At 47.0% G+C, this 24,704-nt stretch overlaps 1 protein-coding gene across 2 annotated transcripts; it reads right to left on the bottom strand.

Annotated features, from left to right (window-relative positions):
• Nucleotides 1-2,103: 2,103 nt before the first annotated feature.
• On the bottom strand, nucleotides 2,104-23,541 carry RAD21L1 (RAD21 cohesin complex component like 1). Of its 2 annotated transcripts, XM_075769107.1 has the most exons (17): nucleotides 22,661-23,541; nucleotides 17,906-17,958; nucleotides 17,742-17,807; nucleotides 16,281-16,489; nucleotides 14,631-14,760; nucleotides 13,204-13,303; nucleotides 12,138-12,244; nucleotides 11,557-11,742; nucleotides 10,837-10,938; nucleotides 9,757-9,870; nucleotides 8,526-8,755; nucleotides 7,080-7,182; nucleotides 6,213-6,352; nucleotides 5,414-5,500; nucleotides 4,587-4,664; nucleotides 2,951-3,148; nucleotides 2,104-2,479 (listed from the first exon to the last, which is right to left on the bottom strand). In XM_075769107.1, the coding sequence occupies exons 1-16, from the start codon at nucleotides 23,245-23,247 to the stop codon at nucleotides 2,960-2,962; spliced, it is 2,481 nt and encodes an 826-aa protein (XP_075625222.1). In that variant the 5' UTR covers nucleotides 23,248-23,541; the 3' UTR covers nucleotides 2,104-2,479; nucleotides 2,951-2,959. The 2 variants fall into 2 exon arrangements, with proteins under 2 accessions (XP_075625222.1, XP_075625221.1); XM_075769106.1 differs by lacking the exon at nucleotides 2,104-2,479 and having other exon boundaries at nucleotides 2,583-3,148.
• Nucleotides 23,542-24,704: the final 1,163 nt, after the last annotated feature.

Genomic DNA, 24,704 nt, shown 5'->3' with positions numbered 1-24,704 from the left:
CGCTCGGCTCCTCTCCCCGTGTAACCCCGGAGGAGGAGGAGGAGGAGGAAGGGGGAACCGGGGCAGCTCCCCGCTGCGGCCGCCCAGCCCTTGGAATCCCCCCATCGTCGTAATTTTCGTCTAATTAGCCTAATTCTGAGGACATCCATGCGCCTAATTCATTACGCACTTTCATAAAGTAAAATAAATAAATAGATGAAAAATCTTTTTACGTTTTATACGTTTAAACACCTATAGGTCAGTCCGGCAGCAGCGAGACCCCGGGCCTGGGATCGAAGAGTGGCAAGAATCAGCAAAACTGAACTGCTGCACAGGGCTTGCATTTGGAGCAGGTTCTCGTGTGCCCTCCCCGCTCGCTTGGTGGGAAATCACGCTGGTAATCGCTGGCACGGCGTGTCTAATCTCTCAGGCACAGTCTGGTTACTCATGGTACTACCTACACATTTCCTTCTGTAGCTATGGAGCTTAACCTTTCCAAATTATTTAATGAGCAAATATCTAGGGCGAGGCTGCTCGGCGCTTACTGGGAGCCACTGAGCACCTTCCTGCAGCCCATGGGGCAAGGATGGGGCTTTGGCTCTATCACTGCTCTGGTAACCATGGCCGAGAGCGCCCAAGGTCGGCTGCAGACACCCCTCCAGAGACTGGGAGAATGGCAAGATGCGCATATACGTATACCTATGGTACATATATACCTATGCATGCACGTATAGACTTACAGAGGAAAACTGTTCACATGTCAGCAAGGTCAGAGCAGAAGTTACTCCTAGTTGGGATCTGGAGTCCAACAGCTGAGCCCGGCAGATAGAGATTAAAACCCAAGCCCCTGTCTCATGCCACGTGCAGGGACGCAGAGCTCGCTGCTCACCAACACTTTGTGCTTCCCCTGCCCACGCAGGCTCCCTTTGTACCTCCCCGCGGTTATGTCGGAGTTCTGACAAACCTGTTTTGTAAATACACGCAAGTCTTTCTTCCAGGACCATTTCCTACAAGGTTTGTACCTCATTTATTCCGATACACAGACTATATGGATATCCTGCCTCTCATTTATTCCTGCTGCCTCCTGCTCGCCTTCAGCCTCCTTTTGTTTCCTTCTTTCCTGGTGAATCCGATGCCCAGCTTCTCTCCTCGAAAGAAAAATTAATGAGTTATCACATCTGCTGCCACTGGAGCTGCTCTTACCACGTGGCAGTGGCAGATGCAGCGCAGGCAGCAGCTCTGGTGCGAGATGCAGAGTCATTTCGGATGGCTTTTTGGGGAAGAAAAACAGTTTCTTCTTCCCTCCCCAGCCTGCAGTGCTCAGTTTCCCAGGACGTGTGGCACAGCACCCTGACCCACAGAGCGAGGGGCTCCCTGGGAGATGCACTGCGCTGGGGGGGTGAGGTCTGCTGTGGGAAACAGGGGGAGGTTTTCAGTCCTCTTTCTGCCACGGGTTTGCTCCCCAGATGCCGAGCACGAGATGTTGAGAACCAAACCCCTCCCTCACCACAGGTGGGTGCTCCAGCTCCTGAACAAAACCACCAGGCCTGGCCCCAAAGAGGAGATGCTTGGAGACCGTCACTCCTGTTCTCATCGGAAAAGGAAAAGACTGTTTCTTTTGCAGAAAATGGAAAGGTTTTTACCAAACAGGGTCACTTTTCCCTCCCTTACACCCAAAACCATAACTCCACAAGAACTGTGGCAAAGGCTTCTTATTGCTTGTTTTATCAAGTATTCCTACATGGAAAAGAGAAAAACAAGTGAAACAACACCTGCAATCAGGCAGCCCAACCATCCCTTCCTGCCTAGCGCAGGGTCTTCACTCACGTTAAAGCCTTTTCACTCCTCTGAATAGACCCCTCAAAATCAATTCCTCACCTTCCCTAAACCCCGCATACACAAATAGATCGATGCATGACAGGAGCAGCACATATCAGCAAGACCAGACACACGGAGTGTAACTGAGGTGATCAAACGCCCAGAAAGCCAGGATGACAATCTCGTTTTAAGAAAATCACTGAAAAACACCGACTCTGAGAAGGTGAACCCAAAGGGCAGCTTAGGCAGCTGCCAGTTTTGATCCTTCAGAACAAATGGCAATGAGTTCAGGAAACATCTTCTTGTGATTTTTATTGATTTCATATTAGGAGACGCCAGCGTACCCACAGCACTGTGACACTCTGGAGCACTGAACGCACACAACCATCCTGTGCGTCGCAGGTTTGATGCAACTGAAAACCACTAACTTTACAAAACGACAATGAAAGTGTTAAAACTTATCCTAAATTAGCTGAAAAAGCAAAGAACTAATAACATTTCATTTTAACATCCATTTTTAAATAGGTCTACCCATAAAGAAAAGTGTTAGTCTTTAAGTAAACATGCTCCATGAAATCAGGAACTTCAGGATTTCTGGGAAAGAGGATTTCTTCCTGGGATAGTGTAACCTCTCTCTGCGTGAACACACAAAAACGATGCTGGAGACAGTAGCTTCCCAGACCTTAAAATATCAAATAATGAACAATTTTCAAAAGGAATAATTTCAAATAGACTATTTTTTTTTTATAGAGCCAAACAGACTTCTCTTCCGACAGTGTTAATTAATGCACACAAGCCTCATTAAAAATAATTTAACCTCCAAAGCTGCTTTTTAAGAAAGGTTTTTAAGGACTTCCATAAAATCCCTCACAACATAAATCTCATGCAGAATATGTATTTTAGCTATATTATATTAACAGAATAAGTATCTGCTCATTATATAAACATATTTATTAAAAATTAACATGCTAGCGAACACCTTGGTGACCAATACTGAGGCCAGCCAGTTACCCGGCAGTTCTGAGAGTGGCATAAAAAAAGAGAGCTCTGCTCAGTTACCACGGCTTGACAAGCCTTTTGGTCATTTTTCCAGGAAATATATTTGCTGAAAAAATTTAGAATAAGATTTATTTTTATTAGCTTATCCAAACACCTCATAATCTTAGTGAGTGTTGAACACTGGGTCAAGGGTGGCTATAATGTCAGCAAAGGGAACACTCTGACTAAGCTCAACAACCAACTGCTTCTTCAGAACAAGAAAGATGTAAAACTTGGCTGCGACTTCTTTCCGGTAGTTTTTCCGACAGAGCTCCCGAAAACTGACAGAGCACACGCCCGATCTCTTCAGGTGCTACATAAGGGAAACAAGAAAAGCAGTCAGGTCAGCTTCACTGCCAGTAAAACCAGATCCCATCAAGTCTGAACTGAAGAGTGCTGCTCGGAGTGAATATTTTCTGCTTGAACACCTTGAATAGGTTCCTGTCTTGGCATTTGCATTTATGTAAGTGGCTCTTAACATTTTATTGCCATAACATTGCTAGCACCTACATATGTTACTAAAATCTACATATGCCTGCAGTTGCAGTGAATTCAATGAAACTGTACTGAGGCATGTGATGAAGCGCATCTGCAATGGTTTTCCTGATTCAAAATAATAAAAAAATTATTGCATACCCTGTTCTTTGGATACAGAGTGCCAACTACATTGTAGGCAATGTCAGTCACAGTTAATTAAGTATTATTATTACTTGATCTTTAATGGCTACACTTACATGTAAGTATTTATTTATGGGTGTTGCACAGAACTTTTGAAATATGTTCATGTGAAATAATTTGTTTAAAATCCAAGAAGGCTGTGAAGTGAAACTCCAGCGCTAGGGAAGAGCTAGGCTTGGACCAAACTTTGGTGAGTTTTGTGGACAAAACCCGCTCCCCATGCTCAGATCTCTCCATCGCTTTCCTCCATTCTCTGTTTGGCCATGTGGCACTTTGGATTAGAGCACTGACCCGAAGGAAAATAACTTCTTGCTGTGTTTTTTTCCACTGCCCCCCAACCAGACCAAAGCTGAAGCACCAAAACGCTTGTCCAGGCAAAAAGGAAGGAGGAGCACCGAGCTGTCAGGCCAAGAGTTTGGACATTTGGCATCAGGGCAGCCTGTGCCAGCTCCTGTTACAGTCCTGTCGATACAGCATATGATATCATAACTTACAGATTCACCAGTTTTACAAGAATTTCTGCAAGAAAAGCAGAATAAGCCTTCCTGACGCAAGGCTATGCTCTCTGCTAAATTTCAAGCACTTTGAAAACACTGGGGCATTGAAACCTCTTAAAGAGGATGTTACCAGCTTTCTTTTTGACATAACCCTCCCTCATTTCCCTAGCCTTCATCTCAGAAACAGCTCAAGCAGATGAATAGCCAAATGATGGCACCCTGCAGTGCTCAGCTGAGATCTGGCAGGCCTCTAAGCAGCTAGGAGTTGGGGTTTGTACAGATATTCCAGAGCATACTCGTGGAAGGAAGAAAGCAAGCGCTTAGCGTTACAGCAAATGCTGCCATGGGAGCAAGTGTTCAGAAAATTCTAGCGATTCCAGCAGCTCTGGAATCGTGATTCCATCCACATCAGGCACTGAGAATCCTGGTTTCCTACATAAATACCCAGTAAAACACAGTTATACCCTGCGTGTGAGAGGCAGCAATATGATCAACTGTATATGTAGGAGATTTTCTGACACCAGCTGAAATCAACACCTGGTTTTACCATCTAATTACAAAATCCAGCACTGGTACCTGTAAAGTTTTTAATAACTGAAGAGTTCTTTTGCTCCACCTTATTTCTTCACTGTCTTTACCATGCCTTGTTAGGTCCTTGAGAGGAAATAGAACAGAAGGTTAGACAGCATGTGTAAAAAGTCACACCTCATGATGATAAAAAGGACAAGAGTGCTAGTCTAATTGACAATCCAACTGGAGCTGGGCATTTTGATGGCCATACTCAGGATATCTGGGACCTCTGAAACCTCTGCAGTCCTACTATGCTTTGTGAAACAGAGAAAAGAATATTAAAGAATGTTCTTTCCAGTACGAAGAGACAGATCAGGTGCAACGACACGTTAGGTACTATGGAAGCAGTCCCAGTGAGTCTGGGGGAGGCAGCTTCACAACAAGATACTGTTCTGCGCGACAAGGATTCTGACACTATTTGTACTGGTCTGGTACCAAAAAGGATGTTCAAAAATTTGGCTTTAGATTTTGGGCTTAACCTCTGAAGTCAACAGGAAAACAACACTGCTCTTGTTTCAGAGTGTCTGAGTATCCTCATAGCCAGTAAGCTCAGAAACTGTTTCCTTCTTACAGGAAGCACAATCTCTAAATACAGAGCCGTTTCCCTTACAGAGTATAACCTTTGAATCTTGCAATATACATATCCCTCATTACCAAGCTATAAAGTTTTTGGCTGGCAAAATATGTACTTAAGATGACGTTAGTACACCAAATTTCACTGTAAGATCATGATGCCATCACTTGGTTTTTAATATTTTTTTTTTAATATTTCTGAGAAAGAACACGGCTCTGTTCTGAAATAAGTCAGAGTTGTCAGCTTTGAGTACACATACGTTTGTTAACTCAGATTGCTGTGTTTCAGCTTCTTGGTCCAGTGAATTTTTCACCAGTGAGGAGCTCTCTGAAAAAGCTGTTCCATCCTGGTGTCAGAACAGAGAGGACGATCAATAGGCATTACAACTTATGCATACAATCTAATCCTCAATTACATCATTTTGCTCAAATAATTTATTACAATAAACATTTTCCCAAAATGATTTAATAGTTGCTATTTCTACCATGTCTTTTCTCACATAGTAAAGGACCTCACTGTACTATTTATTTATCCTATAGCTGGCCTCAGTTCAGGCACAGACCCTACATTTTCTGCTGCCATTAGGTCCAATTTTGTCATTCTTTTTCAACTTTAACAAGCCTCATATTCTCTAAAGAATTCCCTTTCACATTAGCCTCAATAAAGACAGCAGAAATAACTTGTTATTGCTTAAGTGTTTCCTCAATATGAGACACAAAAGATAAGTTTTATCCTTTATAAAGATGATTATATTTATCTCTTCAGTACAAAGAGGCTATATTTCATATTAAGGATCTGTTTATACTTAGTGATTAGACTGTAATCTATACTGACTGATTAATAGAAATTTTAATTAATCATTCAATCATTGTGAGGGTCTACCAAAGTGCTCATAAATAAACTTCCATGACACAAGCTACTTAATGCTATATCGGCTGTCTCTAGCATCCTTTTCAAACATATATTAGTAATTTCTTAACATGCTTTAAATGGAACCCTAGCATAAAATGAAACCAATAAACACATTTAGGTCTCTAAAATTTATGGAAAGTGCTCACTATAGTTTCACCACAGTTCTCATCAGTTTCATTTCTGCTATTCTGTGATGTCAACATAAACGAATCATTTCTAATTTTTCTCTCAATCTCTGAATGAGCTGGCTCCTGCAGGTAACTTGGCTCTTCTACTATCAGCATTTCTGTATTAACAAAAAACAAGGTTTAAGAGGAAATTACTGTGAATCTCTGTCCTTAAAATAAAAAAAAATTAAAAAAAAAATCACACCCTAGTTAGTTAGCAATCTTTGAGAGTAAGAGCCAGAATGAGTAAATATAGAACAAATATCATTCCCAATAGGACCACAGAAAAGAATCTTTCAAGAGAGTTTTTCCTGGGAGCATCTAAAAGTTGACATTTGTGGACTTGCAGGAGGTGGTTTTGTTGATTAACTTCTGAGGCAGCCATACAGATGATATTTCTAACAGAGCAAAGGACTGAAAGCAGATACATCACCTTCTCAGAAGATCTAAAATGGAACATTTCTTCTGGTTTTATATTAACTGAAACACAATCTTCAAGATACAAATAGAAGTTTGTATCTGGAAATTTGGAAAGCGGTTTGATAAAACTCAGAAAAAATGTGAAAAAAATCTGCAGTTTGGTAAGCAATTAAAGAAACTGAAGGTGAAACCAAAAATATCTCCTTAGGCTACAAGGAAGAAAAAGACTTGCACTTCATTTCTGCTCTAAGGAACAAAAGAACAGCAAAGTATTTACAAAAAACCAATATTTTTTTAATAATTAGAAGTCAATTTCGTTAACATTTAACTTTTTTTGGCACACAAACACCATGCACATCTCTCAAACATTATGTAAAATAGCAAAATATTCTCTAACAGCTAATTCTGCAATAAAATAATTATTACCCGTGGTATCTTGCTCTTTTCTTGTTTCTTCCATTTCAGACTCTCTTTGTATTCTGTTTCTTCTCATCTTAAATCCACGAGTCTTGAAGCATTTTGCAAACAACTGAAAACAATTATTTTTGTTTTCTTTTAGAATATCATGTTAGATTATTTGTAAACATCAACACAAAGGTATGAACATGAGCTGTATATTAATTACCGCAACCCAGAATTTAGTGATTTGAATTAGGTCATTCCAAAAATCTGGAATTTTTTTAAACAGTAATTTTCTTCTGCAGCTGCAACTTTGGCAGCGAACTCCAGGAAGAAACATCTTAGGAACAGCTTAGATCGTTTTTCCTTGAAGGCAGCCAGTAAGGAGTGATGAAAGAAAGAAACTCCTGCCATCATCTGTGTGAGGATTTCTCTCCCCAGGCACTGGTGTGTGACTGGTTTTCATCCTTATGAAGAACAAGTTGTAATTCTGCACCTCGACTCTAAGTGGTGAAGTTGTGCTGCTGTCACGAACCTGTAGAGCTGTTAGCCTGGAGACCCTGCGTCCCAGCTCCCTCCCGGCTACTCAGTAGAGGGAACAGTGCAATTCACGTAAGGCTGCCGCACAGATATTACACCGAATCTTTCCATATCACCTTGTATACATGTTGATCTCTTGTTTATTTTATCACCAGCTCTAAACTTAGAGCTTCTTTGAATGATCTGTCAGATAATAGGTGGGGACATGAGAGGCTTTGATAAATCATATTTCCATGAAACAAGTACGTCTTTCTTGTGTAAAAAGAGCAGTAAGGTCCACAGGGACAGGAACGCGTGGTCTGGCCCACCCTTCTAGCCAAAGCCATAGATCAGGAACATCTTGGTCCTCTGAAAGGCAAGTCCCTGACTGCTCTCCAGCTGGAAGCTTAATCTCCAAGTGGGAAAGTACAAAAGAAATTGGCATACCATGTTTCCAAAGCCATTAACAATATCATAATAATGTTTAAGCCTTGTGTACTTTTAAAGTAAAAGCAGAAGAAAGATGTGGTCTCATATTGATTACAGAACAGAAACAAAACAAAATAATAAAACAAAGTAGGAAAGAAATTCACAGAAATCTATAAAGTTGTATATTAGTGTACAATCAGTAGGTGCCAGTATGTAAAATAAAACATCAGCTCTCAAGTTTCTTTGTCAGTTTTTTACGTGCTATTGGAGTGCTGGAGATTAAAGCTGTGAGCTCTACAGATGGCCTTTCTGATGAAGCAATTAGTGGTGAGTATGCAAATAATCATCAGGTATCCAACTGAACTGTACTGCAAAACAATACTTTCAGTCATGCTACACACCTGCAGTTTGCGAGGCATTCACATAAAGCCAACTCCGCAAAATCTCTCACAGTTAGATCCTAGATGTGCAACAGTCCCATAACCTATAGAGTGGCGTAAAAACCTACGAGGAATAAATCTTTACCATTTGCAGCTCAGCATGAACCACAGGCTGTGTAGCGTGGGACAGGAGTTTATCCACACCTCCTGATTTTTTCCACATCATTGTTTTTTTTGTTGGGGGTGCAAGGTCTAATGTAGCAAGGATGTCCGTGCAGTTGTTAAGTTGGTTGTATATAGTGTTGCAGCTGAGTTCCTTGTCTACATCCACAAGCAATTTCCTCTTCCTTTTATTTTTTTTCCTCTGGTTGACAGCTAAATAGAGCAAGTATTAAAAAAAAAAAAAAAAAGTCTGATAAGGTCTATTCACAGAACACTTAAGCACAAAAAAAAGCACTGTGAAACGGACAGGCTGCTGATCTCCTGAAACACTGCACAGACTTGAAAATCAAAGTACAAGTGCATGGGCCATTTCTCCAAGTTTTCATGAAGTTTATTCTTTGTATTCTTGTACAGGAAATCGACATATGTTTAAGCACAGAAGACATGTGACTAGTGCACTAAAGAACTGGGAACATGAGGACTTAATGAGAACACATGATATACCAACAAGACTGAATAAGCTATCTTTAATCCATCAGGAAGTTAATTGTTCCAAGAACTGCTGATGTACTCAACAGGTTTCATTACCTTGTAATTAATATCTGTATTTGTCAGTTTAATCCTTTAGCAATTTAATTAAGATGTACATACTAAATGCAGAAGACACACACGGATTGCTATGTAGCCATAACTTCCTGAATATTATTTTGGCAGGCTGGAAAATTCCAGTATTCTCAATATTAGTGTCAGCGTGAACATGTTTATTTGCTAACAGTCACCAATGTGATAGGTGACACTTAGTTTTACCCACAGAAGAAATGAAACATTTTTCTTTTTGGATCTTATTCAAGTTCATAAAACAAAATTTTCCAAAGGCTTGAAAGTCTCAAGACTGTTAGTTTACACATAAAAATTACTGATGTGTCACTAGCAATAAAAGTTCTTCAGCTGAAACTTCAGTAATGCTGAGCAGCAGGCAGAGCAACAAAACTTGATTTGGTATGTGAAAGAAACTGTAAGCAAAGATTTGGGCAGATCAGATCAATAACACAATATTGCTTTTGTATAGCAGTTACCATAAAATAGAGCTCTGACAGCAGGAGCAGATGAAATCTAAAGCGAGAATAATCTGTTTTGCAAATATTTTTCATTAACAAGAAGAAAAACAAACCTAGTAACATGAACATTCAGCAAGAAACTGGTCAAGTTCTGACCTGTATCATCAATTGGCTCAAGCACAAATCCTTCTTCTTCTTTCAAGAAAAGTATTGTTTCATTCGTTAGATGACTTACTTTCCTAATGGTGGTGTCTGCGCAGTTGGACTCAACTATAAGAAAACCCAGCAAATAACCCAAATTACAAAAAAAGTTTACAAGATGGAATAACATCTCAATCTCATGACATAGAATGATATCGGACAAAAAGATCAGAATTAGAAATCTATGATTCTGTCCATAATCTCACAATCGCCGTAACCACTAATAATTGGCACTGCTGCTGCTCCCATTCTGTGCTGCACGCTTCCCTTTGCTGACACCAGAACCTGTATGACCAGGTGGTGGAACAGACTGAAGAACTGAATCTGGAGGAAAACCCACCTGACAAAAAGCGTTTAGGGGGAAAACTGTTTAGTTTCAATACATATCTGCTTCCAGTTCCAGACAACTGCATGGCAGCATGGACATTTCAGTCAACACAAAAGGAACAGGTAGTACCAGGACTACTGCAAGGAGGGGCAAGTGCCACTGTTTCCCTTTAAAGCTGTTTCAGACTACTCAGTTTTAAAGTAACAGTGTGATGGGGGTATAAGGGTTTAAGATATATTAAAAAAAAAAAAAACAAACCACAGACACAATTTTCAAAAATTAATTTCATCAATATCAAATCAAAAGAAGACTAAAAACACCTTTATGAACTACTACAGTGTCATTTGTTGCTGAAATATGAAGCCAGAAATACTCATAGGTAAAGTTCAAAGTTACAGCATACCCATTCAGTTTCTTTTCCTCTACAAAAGTGATATCATACTGTCTAAGCAGCAGGGTGGATCAACAGCGTATCCAACAGGAGATCACATGAAAGTGTTTCTAAGCAATGTCAAGTTACAAATCTGGAATCCTTAGGTCAAATGAAATTATACCCAAAATGGTGGATGAAGCATATTAGAAAAAAAGCAAAAGACATGAACAAAGAAAAAAGATATTATACAAAGGTGAACGTGAGTAAATTTAGGCATTAATATGGGAGCAGAGGGTTCCATGTGAGCAAGACAGAGCGGACACTGCAAACTCACTGACTGTGCTGTTCTCTGGCAGATCTTGTGACAAAGGACGTTCTTCCTCCATATCAAGCATGTCTTTATCTAGGCCATTTTGCTCATCCCTCAACAGGATTTCTTAAATACAAAATGCATAGTTTAATCATTCTAAGCCTTAATAGTCACAAAATAGCCTGATACAGCCTAATGTTACTTATTTAAGGTTAATTCTATGCAAACAAACAAACAGCTCAGCTTCCACAGATGGCCGTCAATGATACATCTGCCTTCAACAGTACAAAAAGGAGAATGTTAGTCTTAAATTTGAGATTTCTACCTTTTCTATAAAGCGTGATATTGATATTGTTTAAAAGGTATCAATCTATACAGGTTTGCATAAATAGTCTAAAGATGTAGAAGCTACTTTGTTGCCTTTGTTATTACAACAATAAAGATAAAAATGCTGTAGTATTTCACCTGTGAAAATATAAATTAAATTGTTAAACATTAAGTATAAATGGAATACCTTTAATTCTAAAAAACTGAAATATCTTTTTGAATACAATTTTACTTGGTAATGTCTAAGCGATCATAGATTTAGTGACAAATAGGGGAAAAAAGGAAGTATGAAAACATCAAAAAAAGTATCGAATTTATGTTTGAAAACAATCACTCTCATGCTGTCTTGTTTGTTTCCCTGTAAGAATAAAAATATTTGGAAAGAAACTGATTCTCTTTATGTGCAGCAAACCCTACCAATCATATCTGCAGCATCCTCCTCATCTCCAAAACAGTCGTGCTCAAAACAGTAAGTATCTTCATGCAGCACAGACTTGTCTCCATTCATGCTTGCAGAGTTGTGATCAGCCACAAGACTGTTACTGCTCGTTAAGATTCTGCCATCAAAGAAGCTCTGTTTTCTTAGCGCATCTGGTTCTTCATCTGAATAAACACAGAATTTTTGATGCTTCATCTGCATGAATTTTTGAAACACATATTTAATCCATTTCCTAATTTATCAAATAATTTTTAAAAGATTGTAAGATATCCCATACCTCAAATGATATAAATAATAAACAATTTTAGCTAATTCAGTAAAAAGCAGAAAATGTTCGGGTTTGTTCTCGGTCTCCAATATCATATTATATTACTTAGGCAGAGTACTTACACAAAAAATTAAACATGAGATGATATGACAGGCCAATCAGCACAAGTGTGAAAGAAGGGCACTTTTAATAATAGCTTTTTCACATGTGGCAAGGACTCAGACTGTACAAAATGTTGCATAAAACACACTTTTTCTTATGGAATATTTCTAATTTGTCAACTTCTCTCACCAAAGTTTCTATCACAGAGAAGTATATTGCTTTCGTAATCCTCTGTAAGTGTGATGTCTTCAGCTCTGCTCTGATTCAAGGTAAAATGTTCAGCAACATCAATGGCACTGATGAAAAAAAATTATACAAAATATAGGGTGAACTGAAACCCATTGATCATTTAACTGGAATGTGAAAATTTGTTTCTAATGTCTTCAATCCTGATGTTTTATCATAAAACCCCAAAAGATAGCTTCTGTTTTCTATGGCACTGAAAGTACCTTGGCTGATCCTCACTTCTGTGGAGGGAGAACAACTGTTTCCCAAAGCTATTCGCTAATCATCTGTAAATCAAACCACACAGACTCTTTGGGTGGGCAGAAAAGGCTTGCTTCACAGAGTTAGCACGCTGAGGTACTTGAATCAATAGTATTACATTGCAGATATACCTTCAAAATACTAAACACTTGCAGATCCCATTTAACTATTTTTCATGAGGTACAGAGGAAGCCTCTGAGGAAATCTGTTACCCTGGACCTTTGGGGGCATCAGAGCCATCACAAACATGTCTTGGCCTCCTGCTTTTTTATCAGTTTTTCTACAGTAATGCTGATTCGTGTCAGAAAAGCCAAAGAAATAGGCTGACATTTCATTGGGAGCCAAGCTGACTACTACTGATAAAATATCCTGGCCCCTAAGAGCAATGGAGCAGAAAGTAAATGCAGTCACACACAATGACCAGTACAATGTTGCGAGGTTACTAGCCAAAGTTTCCTTAGTCTTACAACAGGATTAATACTATTATATCTGCTCTTGATGTCAGTAAGTTGTTTATAGGCTTCACTCAATTTCAAATTAGAAAAATCCCAAAGTCTAAGTTTAACACATTATTTCATTGTAAAGGTCTGATTAAACAGAGTTTGAGGAACTCTATGAAAGCACAACTCTCATGACTGTAGCCTTGGAATTTAGAAGAGTTCAGTTATCAAATCAAAACAATTCCATCCGAGTCTCGATCAGATAACAGCAAGGATATCTTACTTCTGAAAATACTAGAATAATGAATAAAAACTAGGGAAGCATTTACTTTAAATCAGGTAGTGGTGTTTCAAAATCATGAAATTCTTCAGGTAGTGTGATGGACTGATAAGCGGCCTCAAAGTTCTCTTGTGGAAGGTCAACAAGTCCTAAAAGAAACAGACAACATAACTACATAAGTATCAATAAAATAAAAGTTATGTTCTCCCAAGTATGTAAAATAAGTCTATAAACCTGTCAGGAAGGTCTGCTGCCATTCTAAATAACAGAAAGGTAAAGCTTTGGCACTTTGTCAACAGGACTCCAAAGCAGAATTAAAATCCTTTATTTACATGTACTTTAGAAGCCATATTTTTTTACAGACGGATACAGGAGAGTATGCTGCTCCAGAACCTGAAATACTGTAAATACATCAGGTTTATGAACAGCTACTTTAAGTCCCTGAAAGATTTTCACAGCTGACATTTAGTTTAGAGTCTTTCATACCTCTTCAAATGAATTATTGCATTTTCTTTTTCTCTCCAGTGTCTGCACAACGCTATTCTCCAGCATCAAATAATTATGACGTGAGAATGCAAATACTTGGTAATCAGAGAATCCTGGAACAACTCAGGTGAGAAGGGATGTCTGAAGGTCATCTAATCCAATCTTTTGCTCAAAACAGGGTTAATTTCTAAGTCAGATCACTTTTGACTATTTCTGCTGATGGAGATTCCACAGCATCCCTGGATAGCCTGTTTCAGCATTTTACCACTTCCACTGAGATTTCCACCCCCTCCCTCATATCTAGATGGAGTCTCTGTTGCCACAGTTATGTCTTGGTTTTGTGCCATGCAGTCCTCTCTAAGCTACTATAGTATCTGTTCAAAATAGATAGTACTGTGTACTTAAGTGTTTCTTCTAGAGATTTCCAAATGGTTACAAATATTAACTAATCATGATTGTGTCCTTGAGAATAATGTAGAGTAGGTATTCGCTATTCTGCAAAAAGGACCAGGTCACAGAGCACATTAAGGCTGGCAATAGACGCTGGTGTCCTGTTCTTAGACTTTTGAGACAACAGTGCCTCCCTGTTTGTTGCCTAAGTACAACAAACATACGGCCCATTAGAAAAGGATCCAGTCATCTCTGCTCCCTTCTCGCTGGTTACATGGCTGGAGCTCAAAACACACTGTCAGATCTGGCACCACGCACTGTTAGACATGTTGTTGGTGTCATCAGAAATTTAAATTAATTATCTAGCAATGGAGGATGCATTCAAGCTACTTCTCAAAAGACCACTTAAGATACTGCTTCTTTTAAAAGAGTCAAAGACCTGAAATGGCATTAAGTTAAGCCAGACTAAACATCAGCAGTAAGCACTGTTCAATTTCCTTTGGGATCAATAATGTACATTTAACAGAAATATCCAAAATTAACTTGTGAAATGAGAGCTCTAAAGGACATAGATGGAAAAATGCAGAATTCTGTACATACCTGGGCGAAAGGCTGTCTTCATTTTCGTCAAAGCTTCACTACAGTCTGCCAAGAGGTACTTTGCTTTCCTGTGGTAAATCCGCACAACTCCTAGGAGTAAGTGTCCAGAGGTTCGCAGAGCTATTGTAAACTTTAATGATTTAAAAATTTGTTCAGGAGTTAGTATTTTGGGCAAAAACATTAAAATGAAAATATTACACAGTAGTAACAGAGCTCCGTTAACATACACCAATACAGAGCTCTACAAAATTCAACAGGGCTTTGTACTGATACAGAGGATCGTAAACAGAAATGAATTTTCAGAGCCAGGAACTTCTAGTTGCTTCTGTTCCTAAACGTTGCCACACCAAAGCATGAGTCCTGAACCGATGCTCTTACTTTATCTAAAGCATCTCAACTGACTGCCAACAAACAGCGTAACACATCCTGAAAAAGAAAATAGCTGCACATGTTCTAGTATTTGATGCTTTGGTTATTTAGAGTGAGCAGACACCATACCTATGCCCTTATTTATGCAAAGTCTTCCTGCACCAAGCACGCTCAATGTAGCCATGCTGATGCTAGACAGGACAGCATGCAAGGGAAAGTAAAGGGTGCTTAACTAGTGCCTCATGGAAAACGCTTCCAAATAATACCAAGACTATTTTAACAATATTCAGTTAATCATGACCCCTGCAAGACAGACAATAAAATTGGGGCAACCAAATATCAAACAGCTATTTTAATGGAGAAAAAAATATCTGCTTGCACCAGCTAAAAGCCTTGGATTTTCTTAGGCATCGATTAGTGACAGTGCAAAGCGTTCCTCGCCATTCCCTTGGATGCAGTCTCAATGGCGAGGCCAAGGACTGAGTCATGGTCTGCCTGCATCTATGCTTGCTTGAGTTGTACCTTCTCTGTGATACGCAGAGGACTTTCAGCCTCCAGGACTGTTCATACAGAGTCTCTCATAAGCACTACGTATGCTTAATTATATATTTAATAGCTTATAATGGGGGACCTGGAAGAAGTCCACTGAAAGTGGAAGGATGGTTACAATATGCCAGAAGTTATTTATTACAAGGTTTGCAAAAGCATTCTCCTCTAACAGTCTGTGTACAATTTCATGGCAGTTTTCTTAGTCCCTGTTAGTTAGCTTGACTTTGGTTAAGCAGCTGACTTTTCAATCTTTTTGAGACAATTTCCTCAAATACCAGCACTTCCCAAATTATGTTGAACAATACCCATAGCTACCACACCACGCCGATGGGCTCGTGTTGCTCATGAGTGGCTCAAACCCATGTACCGTGATCCCTCGGCCAGTGGTGCCCACACAGCGCTCTCTGGAGCTCTATTGGCATGTGGAAAAATATATTTGAATATACTGTGGTAACATTTTCTTACGCTGTACATAAATGCATGCCACAGATCTCCAGGAGTAAAATAGCAAGTAAAATATTTATATAACTGTCATTTAACAGGATGGAGATTTTATCCGAGTGAGAACTGAATAAAATCAGAGTAGGAGTTTACCTCGTGCTGGTTTTGAAATAGCCACAAATTTGTCCTACTAAGTCAGTCTCCATGATAGCAATAGACCTGTTCCCTACAGAAGATGTACACCTCTAGTCCACAACTTACCAGAAGACACCTCATCATTTAACAGCATACCTTTGGCGAGATGATCTTTTCAACAGTAGTCTCTAAATTGCACTCGAATATATGAGCTTTGGTGACCTTCTTCTCCCAGTGAGCAGCAAGCCATATTTTGGCCAACGGCCCGCGTTTGTTGATGAGCAAATGCATGTAGAACATGGTGCCTGGGCTGAGGCCCTGCTGCTGCCTTCCTGGGCTCTTCCCCTTCCAACGGGAGAAGGGTCCTGGGGCACAAAGCGGGAAGAGAGATTTAGTGGGACTCTGAGGGCATGAGGGCACCCAGCTGGGTGCTGAAGGGATGGGGGGATTGAGCGGGATCTGAGAGGACAGGAGGATCCAGCCAGGCCCTAGGGAGACGTGGGGGATTTGTCAGGACCTGAGGCAATGAGGGGACCCCACTGGGCACTGAGGAGATGAGAGGATTTTGCAGGACCCTTAGGGGATGGAGGGATTTGGCAGGATCCTGAGAGGGTGGGGTGAGGGGATTTAATGAGGCCTGAGAGGATGGGGGGATCCAGCCAGGCCCTGAGGGGATGGAGGATTTAGCAGGACCTGAGGGGACGGGGTGACACAGCTGGGCACCGAGGGGACAAGGGGGATTTAGTGGGATCTGAGGGGATGGGGGACCCAGGCGGGTACTGAAGCAATTGGTGGTGGTGGGTTAGCGGGTTCCTAAAGGGATGGAGGAACCTAGCCAGGCACTGAGGAAACGGAGGGAGATTTAGTGGGGGCCCTGAGGAGGAGGGGAGCCAGCTAGGCACTGAGGGGATTGGAGGGGGATTTAGCAGGTGCTGAGAGGACAGGGGGATTTATCGGGACCTCAGAGGATGGGAGAACCCGACCGGACGCTGAGGGGACGGGGGGATTTAGCGGGGCCCGAGGGTCAGTGGCGGGGCGGGGGCCGGCAGACCCTCCTCAGGCACGGCGGTGGCGGTGGCGCGCGTCCGGCGGCGGCTCCCTGCGCGCTCCCGCCAAGGAGGGGAGGGGTGGGCGCGCGGCGGCGGGAGCGCGCGCTGAGCGCCGGTCCGGTCCCTGCAGCGCTCCCGGCTGGCGATGCTGCGGGGGTCCCGGGCTGCGCGGGCCCGCTGCCCCTCGCGGGGGCGGGGGGGGGACGTGTGCTCGGGCCCAGCCAGCAACCCCTCGGGGCCCACTGGAGAAGCCCCTCGCTGTCTGTGCGGCGGCTCTCGGCCACGGCCACTGCGGGGACTTTGCTGCCTTTTGCATTGACCTGTATTGACCTGCAGCCGCACAGTTCCAGGGCGGGTGATTCCCGGAGGCCTCCCAGGCAGGGACCTGCTGGTACAGCTCTTGGTATAAATAAATCCCCGTTACCTTCCTGGGGCTAACAGGGAGCATGCACACATCTCCAGGAGCACAATGCTGCACACCTCATTTTAGGGTCCTGTGAATAGAGACCACTCTCCTCCTCCTGACCCCCTTCGCCCTTGACATTTTAAAAGCTCCCTTGGGACTCACCGCCCCATCTCTTTCTCTGCAGGTAAGCAGGTTCCGCGTAGCTCCAGGCATCTTTGATAAAACTGTCTTGGTGAAGGAAATTTGCAGAAGGAAAAAAAAAAAAAATTAGCTTCAGATCTGATTTTTGTACAGAGGGATAAGGGTAAAAGTATGCAGCCACCCACCTGTGTCAGCCACAGCCACCACCACCAAGAGGAAAAGGCAGTGTGTTTGCACACTTATGTGTCACCAGCCAAAAAAAAAAAAAAATAGAGAATTTGTCAGCCCTCTACTTCATACTTTCCATGCTTTGCTTGATATTCAGGCAGAGCACAGCAAGTCTCCTGGTGCTCCTGAGGCACAGCCCAGCGCATCAGCTGTTGCCATATCACAAGGCACCTGTGGTTTTCCCTGTCTCCCCGGTAGCCTGGTGTTAGCTGAAGATAATTAGATCTCAATTATCACCAGGAAAGTTTTGATCCTCTTCCCAATGCGGCTCTACAGTTGGTCTTAGTGGAAGGCAGGGCTCTGCTCCTCCAGCTGCCTTTGGGCAGAGCTGGTACCCTGGACTGGGGTGGGATGTCGCTGCTTGGGGGACGGGTTTCTGCTATAACACACCCTTGGAGTGATGCATCCCCGATGGGGACCTGGAGGAGCCCCCTGCAAGCCCCGAAGCAGGCGTCCACTGCCCTTGCAAGGGGACCAAGCCTGCCCTGGCACCCAGCACCCCACGAGAGGGAGACAACCCACGCCAGTGCCCGGCTGTACCGGCTCCAGCCCTCTCTGGTGCCGAGGCTGATTTCCAGCCCTGGGGTGCAGAGCCAGGCCTGCCTGCCTTGCTGGTGGCAACAGCTCCCGGGGCAGTTTGCAGGATCAGAAACCACATGGGCAGCCGGCACTGCATGCGTGTCCTCAGGCGCATGGGGAGCACCTGGCTGCCGCATCCATGGTGCACAGGGACTGGCCATGCCGGGGGGGGATACCATGATGTGCCAGGCACCTCCAGTCCTTGCAAACCGCTGGATCTCCCTGCCCGTGCGGAGCCAGCAGCTGGCTCATGAGTTGCCTGGCTGCTTTTTCTCTGACCTCTGAGTCACCTTGAGCTGTGCTGGCTGCCGGCATTCGCTCTGCCATGGGATGTTGTGAATACTAAAGAGGCAGGAATTTTCATTCACCTCTGCGGTGGGGCTGGATCAGGGTCAGCACTGGCACCGGGCAACCACAGCAGCAGTGCACACCCCAAAACTGGGCTGTGCTGCACGAGGGTGTACTGGAGGGGCCCAGAGGGACAGACACACGTCCACAGCCCTCCCAGCTCTGTCCCATTCCTGCTCCCGCTGTCTCCTCTGCTGGCTTGGGACTCCCATTTGCTGTGTCTCTCATTTGATCATGTTAGCTGAGCAGCAGCATGTCCCTGTCACCCACAGCCCTGTCCCGCTCCCTGGCCCTGCTCCATCTCGCAGGCTCCCTACCCCCTCTTTCCGTCCTTCCCACCCTCCTCTTTCCATTTCTTTCCAAGCCCTCCGTCTCTGTCCTCCAGTGCTCCTGCAGATTCATTGTGAATTTTGGCAGTGCTGTCTCTGACCTTGGCTGTCTCCTCTCTTTGCTCCTGCGCTGGCAGCATAAATCTTGGCTGTCTCCATCTCTCCTCCCTTTCCCTCGGTGCCAGCGCCCCAGGGACGGAGCAGCCCTTGCCAGCCCCCAGCCCCACACTCAGCCCGCCTGGGGCTGGGCTGGAGAAGGCTTTTGGGCTGCCCACCCCATGCCCTCCAGCCCTTCAAAGGCCCAAAGCCACCTCCCAGCTCCCACCCAGCAAAGGAAGTGGAACCCAGAGACAGCACAGCGAAAGCAGCGACACGTGCAGGATGCGTCCCTCCACCTCACCCATTGCAGATGTCTTCTCAAGCATGTCTGTGGGTTTGGGGTGCAGGAGAAGCCCCCCTGGGCAGAGCACGGCATGGACCCAGCTGCCACACCGACTGCTTTTGTGCTCACGGGCTCATCCCCATCCGTGAAGGAAGGCATGCGTGAGCTGCGGCATGGGTGGCACTGCCTCTGCCCCCCCCCCAGCCTCAGCACCCCAGGGTCTCCTGGGTGCATCATCAGCCACAGGGCTTGGGGTGCCCCGAAACAGAGGGCTTGACCACAGCTCTGCTCAGGAGCAAGCCGGTGGCATTTCTGTTTTTTCCAGGGAATTCGGCGATGCTAGAGGCAGCAGTCCTCGACGCTAGCACGCTCTCCTCCCAGCCCTGCTCCTGCCTGCCCGTCTGTTCACAAGGATGTGCCTGCCTGCTCCAGATCCATCTTTTCCTGCTGATTCGGGACAATGTGTGTCCCATGACCTACTTGTCTCTGAGCATCTTCTGCCTTCCTGCAGAGTGGGTTGGTACTAAAGCCTCTCTAAATGTGGTTAACATGTCAGGATGCACTTGCATTTATTTTTAATTTTGCTTCTTTCTCGGCCCACTTCTGGCTGCGTCCCCGGGGACGCTGCTGTGCTGGGAAGCTTCTGCGTTTTGACACAGCACAATGAGAGGAGACGGAAGCAGTGAGCAGATAGCTTTGCAGCACACACAACGTCCACTGCAAACTTAAAAAAAATAATAAAATCATGTGTATTCCTGCCCTTGAGACAGCAAAAGGTGATGGGAGACCCCAGCTGCAGCTTGGGGACTGGAGGTCCCTTTTTGGGTAGTGCTGTGCAACCCACAAGGGTACTGGTCAGCATCAGCCACAATGTGAGCGCATCACAGTGGTAAAAAAATGCAAGAAAATGGCTAAAAATTATCCAGAGGTTAATTTTTAACAGAAACTTTAATGAGGGAGCTGTTCAAGGAAGGATAATGTTGTCACCCGTCATTAACCTGCTGAGCAGCAGTGGCACAAGCCAAGCTGGCCCTGCCAGGACTGTGCCAGCACCAGCGCCTGGATGGGTGCGGGCTGAGTCTGCCCTGCCCTCAGCCTGGCTCCCTCAGAAAATACAAATGCACCTCTTTATTTGTGCGTGCATCCCCCCTAAACTCTCTGAACCTTTTTGATAAGTATCAGCTGTATTTAACAGAGACTTCAGGGAAAGTCCCTGCCTGTGTCATGAAACAGGTGGTAGGACACTTCCATCTGCTGTCCCCACGCAGGAAAATGCCCCAGCACCGTGGGTTGCGCGGAGCCAAATGCAGCTGCAGAAGGAATCGCTGTGCGGGGGGCCAGGGCACAGGGCACGGGGGGCTCAGGACACCGACCACGCATCCCTGCAGCCCCAACACTGCGAGCTCACCCAGCACCAGCAGCAGCATCGGTGCGTTATCTAGCATGATCAGTTGTGAGCTTGTGAAGATGCTGGAGGCATGTGAATGTGCTGAAGGGAATGGCCATGTGATGGACAAATCTTCCCGGCAGCTTTCAGCAGCCCACCCGCTATTGCTCAGGATTTATGTCCACAACCCCATCTCCAGGCACCGCTCCAAATGCAGAAATAGCACATGTCTTATTAACAAACGAGCTAAAAGCATGCTGCTGCCAGGAGGTCACTGCTGGGGCTCAGGCCCAGATCCAGTCTCAGGTCAGGGAGAAGCAGAGCACAGCACTAACACAAGTGCTCTATGAAAAATGGATCAAATAACACGGTGAGAGCTGGGGGTGAAGGGGGGGCTCTGTGCCATGGGACTGCAGTGGGACCACAGTGGACTGTGGAGGCCAGCCCGGCTGGGGGAATGGCACTGGGCAGCGAGCGCTGCCACGGGCCCTTCTGTCCCAGGCTGGAGCATCTCGTGCCTGGCCAAAACCCAAGTCAAGTCGTGAACGTTTTCCTGGGGATTTGGGGGCAGGCTTGGCCCTTGCAGGGGCTCTCGGCAGGCAGCTGGCCGGGCTGGCGCTCTCCCTGTTGCATTCAGGGCTGGGGGCTGTGGGGACTCGGGATGCAGTCCCAGTGTCCCCAGCACAGCTCTGCCCCAAGTCTCCGATGGGGACAGCTGGTTGTGGGGTGCCCAGCCAGCACCCCATGGACATGTCCCCCAGACATGACCCACACTCTCCCCTGTGCAAAACCTGCTGCACTGCTCTGTCTTTTCCACCCGTGCCCCTCCCCACGCAGCCCACCCCCCCCCCCCCCCGGGGTGCCCACAGAGGATCCCGGCGCTGTCGGAGGGGGCACGGACGGGTTCCCTGTTGCAGGCGAGGCGTGCACAGAAGGTGCCGGTGTGCGACCGGGCGTGTGTGCGTGTGTGTGCCCCCCCGGGGCAGCCCGTTGTGCGTGTGTGTGTGTGTGTGTGTGCGTGCGGCGGCTGTGTGCACCGGCGGGGCCGGCAGCTCGGGGCACCCTCCGCCCGCCCCGCCCGCTGCCGCCGCTGCACCGGCACCGGCCCGGGGAGCCGGGGACGCGGTGGGGTAGGCAGCCCGGCGCGGGGGGCAGTTCGGTGCGGGCACCGGCGGGGCGGGCAGACCGAGGAGGGACCGGAGAAGCGGGAGCGGAGCCCGGCGCGGGCACCGGGGCGCCAGCCGGGTGCGGGGACCGGGGAAAGCGAGCGGGGAGCGGCTGAATGCGGGAACCGGGGAGGCTGGGTGCGCTCCGGGAGACCAGAGGGAGAAGCGGGTCCGGGAGGCGCAGCCCCGCGGGGTCATAGGGACACGGGTCCCCGGGTGGGGTCAGCCCGGTGGGAGCCCTGTTCGGGGAGGGGGAGACCGGGAGTGGGAGGGGGAACCCGGTTCGGGGAGGCAGGTGCCGGGTCCGGGGAAGGGCAGCAGCCCGGTGCGGTGACCCAGCTCCGCGGGCAGCCCAGTTCGGGTAAGCGGGATCCCGGGCGGAGGAGCAACCCGATTCGAGGACCTGGGGGGGTGCGGTGGGCAGCCCGGTTCGGTGAAGAGGCTCCGGGGAGCGGGGACAGCCCGGTTCGGGGACCCGGCTCCGGGGAGGGGGAGCATCCCGGTCCGGGTCCGCCGCTCACCTCTGGCCGCGCAGGCCGGCGGCGGCTCCATGGCGTCCCCGCGGGCGGCGGAGCTGCGGAGCCCGGGCGAGACGGCGGCGGCGGCGGCGGGCGGGGGCGGCCCGGCGGGTCCCGGTGCGGGCCCAGGGCTGGCGCTGGCGCTGGGCTGCGCGCTGAGCGGCGCGGCGCTGGTGGTGCTGGCGGGGGCCGTGCCGCGGGCGGCGCGTCCCGACCCGGCGGTGCCGGCGCGGCAGATGGAGCGGCTGGAGGCGCGGGCGGCGCGGCTCCGCGCCCGCCTCGACCGCTGCACCGTGGCCGGGCTGGCGTTGCTGGCCCTGGGCGGGCTGCTGCTCGCCGCCCTGCTGCTGGCCGCCGCCGCCGCCCGCCGCCGCGCCCGGGCCGCCCGCCGCACCGGCGGCACCTACGGCTCGGTTCGCCTGCGGATGCGGAGGGTGTCGGCCGAGGGGACGCGGGCGCTGCTGGAGAGTCAGCTCAGCCCCCCGCCCCAGCCCCCCGAGGGGCCGGGCTCCTAGCCCCGCATGCCCCGGGGACCCTACGCCGCCGGCAGAAGCGGGGCTCCCCTCGCCACACCCCAACACTGATGCCATCCGGTGAGGCTTCGTCCACGCCTGCCTGGCAGTCTTCGGCCACCTTCCTCGCCTCCTTGGACCCTTCGCGGATGGGAGTCCCGTCCAGCAGCACCAGAGCAATGTGGCTATGGGATGTCCTGCTGGACTGCACGGCCCCTGCCCGGGCTGTTCCCCACCACTGGCACCAGGACAGTGTGGCCTTCGGACACCCCACTTGCCTCCGTGGCACCTTCCTGGATGGGGTCTTGCCTGCAAGCATTGAGGCAACGGCACCTTCTAGATGCCCTTGGCATTTCCGTGCCATGGCCAGTCACAGCCTGGGATGGAGCTTCTCATTTTTCTGCCATCAGTGACCTTTTTTAGCAATAGTTTCTTGTAAAACTCTGTGGCGTAGAGTTAGCACTTGCAATGCTCTGGGCGGAAGAGAAGGGCAGAAGACAGCAAGCGTGACCACCATTCATTCGGGGTGGGGTCCAGCTGCCCGCCACCCCCAAGCCCTTGCACCCCTCCAGCCCCACTCGGGAGAGCGGGATGAAGGCCAGGACACATGCCCGCACAGTACCGAGCATCCTGCTCCCACCAGCAACCCCAGAACAGCCTGTTCAAAAATCATGGTGCTCTGTCTGGAGGAGAGAGGACAATTCCCAATGCCTCAAAATGATGTGGTTCTTCTGTTCCCGTGTTAGACAGGCAGCTCTGCCCACCGGGGTGCCCGCGCGTGAGCCTTTGTGCTGATCGCAACAGGCATTGTCTGCGGTGTGAAGGTAAAATTGGATCTCGGGAATTAAACATGAAGCATCATTAAAGCACAATGCTCTGTGGAAAGAAAAATCGGTATGAGCAGAATGCTGAGAAAGGGAAATAATTATCCCATAGGAAAATGCAGACCCACGAAAGGTGGTGTTTGTCATGAACTGCCACCAGGTTTTAATCCATCCCATAAATTATTCGCTTCAAATGTTTCCAGGCAGAGACAAATCTCTCCAGACAGCCCAACACAAGAGGAAAGTAATTTTTACATGCAATGCGATTGCCTGGGTCAGGTTTTATTTCAGGGCTTCCAGTGTCCCCCTTGGATGCTGGGGACAGAATCCTCTGCCCAGTGTTTTCATTTCTGGCGCTTCACAGCCGATTCTTCCTGTTGCCGTGAAGGGCCATGTGTCCCTCTCCCTGTCACTGCGTCACCCATCCACACTTTGTATTTAGTGTAGGGTCACAGGAAACAACCTTGAATGACCTCACACCTGCAGCCCTGGCACCCTGGCACCTTTCCCTGGGATTAAACCATGCTTGGGGTGAAATGGGTGGCTGTGCTCCACTGTGCCCCAAACAGGCACTGCCTCTCCCCGGATCCCTGGGGCGAACGGCCACAAGCAGAGCCTGCTTGTCAAATGAAGGGCCCAAGCAGGGCAGGGAGAGCAAATGCCATCACGGCTGTCACGGAGGGGCTGATCCCAAGGGCGGAGGGGGGTACA

The sequence above is a fragment of the Balearica regulorum genome, chromosome 16 (assembly GCF_011004875.1).
Source record: "Balearica regulorum gibbericeps isolate bBalReg1 chromosome 16, bBalReg1.pri, whole genome shotgun sequence".
NCBI lineage: Eukaryota > Metazoa > Chordata > Aves > Gruiformes > Gruidae > Balearica > Balearica regulorum.
This window is presented reverse-complemented; position numbering and strand designations above follow the sequence as displayed.

What these genes read in the sequence shown, in the direction of transcription:
- RAD21L1 (XM_075769107.1), bottom strand. Translation starts at nt 23,247, where the DNA reads ATGGCATCAGTGTTGGGGTGTGGCGAGGGGAGCCCCGCTTCTGCCGGC. An exon ending in GCCGGCCTGCGCGGCCAGAG is followed by an intron (nt 17,959 to 22,660) that starts GTGAGCGGCGGA and finishes GTGACACATAAG; the next exon opens with TGTGCAAACACACTGCCTTT. An exon ending in GCCAGAGAACAGCACAGTCA is followed by an intron (nt 9,871 to 10,836) that starts GTGAGTTTGCAG and finishes GTTTTCTTATAG; the next exon opens with TTGAGTCCAACTGCGCAGAC.